At 33.3% G+C, this 3032-nt stretch overlaps 1 protein-coding gene across 1 annotated transcript; it reads left to right on the top strand.

Moving 5' to 3' along the window:
* The first annotated feature begins 635 nt into the window (after nucleotides 1-635).
* On the top strand, nucleotides 636-1594 carry ACYPI56506 (uncharacterized LOC100572986). The gene is given in 1 exon segment (NM_001246049.2): nucleotides 636-1594. A coding segment is annotated over 1 exon segment (438 nt). The 5' UTR covers nucleotides 636-808; the 3' UTR covers nucleotides 1247-1594.
* Nucleotides 1595-3032: the final 1438 nt, after the last annotated feature.

Raw genomic sequence — 3032 nt, 5'->3', positions numbered from 1 at the left:
TAGTGGAGGAGGAGTCACGTCAGATGGGCCTAACCAGGATTTTTAATATTGATCAATATCCATGTACAGGGTGCTCGTTTTGTACTGAAGTAACCAACGTTATCACGATTATACATGTATACGTATATCATTATTATACATCTAGGTACCTAATTTCTATTGTTGTACCTATATATTTCTATACTTTATATAGGTACAAAAATATAAATTTAAGAGGACGGGCTACACAGATATTTGTTGTCTCCATCTTACAAGTCAGTTAGTCTAAAAGTTAAAATGAATCGACCTATTATCAAACCTTATGATAAAAACATTATCTGTGTTTGTATGTCAGTTTTTTAGGATAACTCAGTTTTTAAGTGAGCTATGAGCATTTTTAATTTATTTTATATTCTGCAGCATATAGTTACCTATATACTGCATAATATATTATAAACGCGGATTTGACACTGGGATGATATTGGAGCGATACGGGACTTTTGGGTCACATTGTACGACGGAAGTCAAATACAGTAAAGTTAACCGTCATTACACGACCCTACCACATCTAAACCCGACCAATTACACGACGCTACGATCGCGTACCCAGCAGCCGTTTGGATATAAAAACGATACGTATACCGGTCGAGATTTTAGTGTCATTCCATCAGCGCAGAAACCAATTTCAATACATTCTGTACCTATATACTTACCGTGGCAGCAATATATATTTATATATACATAAATTCGCCGATTGAACTTCGAGTCGCTACCCCCGAAGAGGAGGTGCTGCGGAAATTTGAAAAACGACAACGACGACAACAACAACATGTTTCTGTCGTACGCCGTCGTGCCCGTGTTCGTTTTCACGGTGCTGTTGAACTTCTTCAACTTGTACGCTCCCATCGACTCGCTGATGTGCGGCCAGAACTTCACGTGTTGTGAGGAGTGCCTCAACTCGACGTGCCACACCCAAATGAACAGGACTTGCACGATCAACCCGGACAACATCACGTATGCGTGCTTTACATGTGACCCCGACCCGAGCGGAAACGTTCAGTACTACTCCGAGGCGGAATGCACGGCGACCTGCAAGGAACCGACCAAGAAGTGCATTTGTGATGGCGCTTGTTGGTCGTGCATGGTAACGGAGAGCGTCGATCTGACCAAGTTTGTGTGCGCCATGCCCACCCTGGCGGTAGACGAGACGTGCGCGGTAGTCCCATACGGCAGCAACTGCACCGCGCCCGCCACCTCGGGACCGTGAATATATTATTACCTACCTATCATCACCATTGACAATATGATTTTTGTTCTTAAAAAAATAATGCCTCGTTATTGTGTTATTACCATAAAGTATATATCGTGATATCCGCATCCGATCACCCCCTCAATGAATTTCGCGTAATATATTTATTCTCACGGTTTCACGTACTCTGTGTGCAAAAAAAAAAAAACATTTAAAATACAAAAAAATCTTAAAACTATATCATTGTTATTCGATATTATTCTTTACCTTGTTATCTATTGAATCATTATATTATTATTATATATTATGTAATCGGTGCACTATTATTTCATCAATATTAAACTATTAGTCCATTACGTACTATAATATATTTGTGATTTATTTATTTGTTTTTTAGAAGCTCGGAACCCCATCGTATTCGAATTGTAAACTTTATGAAGCTGAATCTGGTCAATATAAGAGTCAATTATTAAAATAATATTATTTGCAGAGTGATTCACCCACTGTCTCTCTTCTCCAATAATGCAGTCATTGAATCAAATCTGATTTTTGCAATATTATTAAAATAACATACTTTAAACCACATTTTCAAATTCTTGAGATTTATTGCACCTACTACTCAATGTTATAAACTGTAAATTATTTATCGAACAAATTAAAATTCAAACACGTATAGTTTTTTTGCTAGGTAATTAGCTTTGTGAAGGCACTAAGAATAATAAGGACAATAAAGTCCATGGTGTATGAGTTTAAAATATATGAGGCTATAGTGACTTAAACATTTTAGTAATTTATATAAATCTACCGACAATTATAATAATTTGTAAAAATATTCAAAGTAAGTAAATAGCAATAAATACTAGATCTAATATTATAACCTATTTTATATTTTTGTAAACATTTTTAAGGACTTTTATTCCTACTATTAACATTTCAATGAAGTGCTAGTATTTTGAATTTTGAATTAGGTACATCCCAAAAATTCAAAATTTGAATGAATTCATTATTAAATGAAAAAACGGGAGTGTGCATACTTGGTGGATTACTACTCTACACACGGATATAAGATAATATTTTGACATAATTATCCTACCTTTTTAGTCCTTTAATATCTACTTTATAAAACTTTCCGAATGTTGAGGTAAAGTGCTTATTAGTAAGACCTCTTTATATTTTGTAATCAATGTTAAGATATAATAACATTTTGGATAAAAGCTAAATATATGGTATAATCAATTGGTTACTTCCATTATCACGTGATTCATATTATATTTGGAAATTGTATTATCCCAATGACTTACCTACTGTGCATATTTATGTGCAGACTGTTTTTTTTTTGGTTGAACAAATATATAATTACTTTTACAAGTCAACAATGATAATAATGACATAGTATAATTAGGATTTAAGGATCTAGATTTTACAGGAACTATGCTCATATACGTAATTAATTTATCAGTTTATAAGTCATTACCTATATGAAATGTTTCAATGATGCTAGATCATAATATAATATAATATATTTGTTTTTTTTCTTTAAACTGTTGGAAGCGAAGTTAACTTAGAAATTAAACGATAAACTATATAGATAATTATAAATTGACCGTCTGTCTCCGGTTTTCCATAGAGTTATAAAACGTCTTGTTCCTAAGCATAAAATTATAAATATGCATAACATTGGATGAGCTGAATATATCTATAGAACTTTACGTGTGTTTAAATAATATTATACCTAAGAAAAGGGAATAATATGGACGACGTTTGGAAAAAAGTCCACTAAAACCTTCAAAAGAGTAAATAAGAG

Source organism: Acyrthosiphon pisum, chromosome A2 (assembly GCF_005508785.2).
Source record: "Acyrthosiphon pisum isolate AL4f chromosome A2, pea_aphid_22Mar2018_4r6ur, whole genome shotgun sequence".
Taxonomy (NCBI): domain Eukaryota; kingdom Metazoa; phylum Arthropoda; class Insecta; order Hemiptera; family Aphididae; genus Acyrthosiphon; species Acyrthosiphon pisum.
Note: the sequence above shows the minus strand (reverse complement) of the source record. Positions and strands in the feature narration are given on the sequence as shown.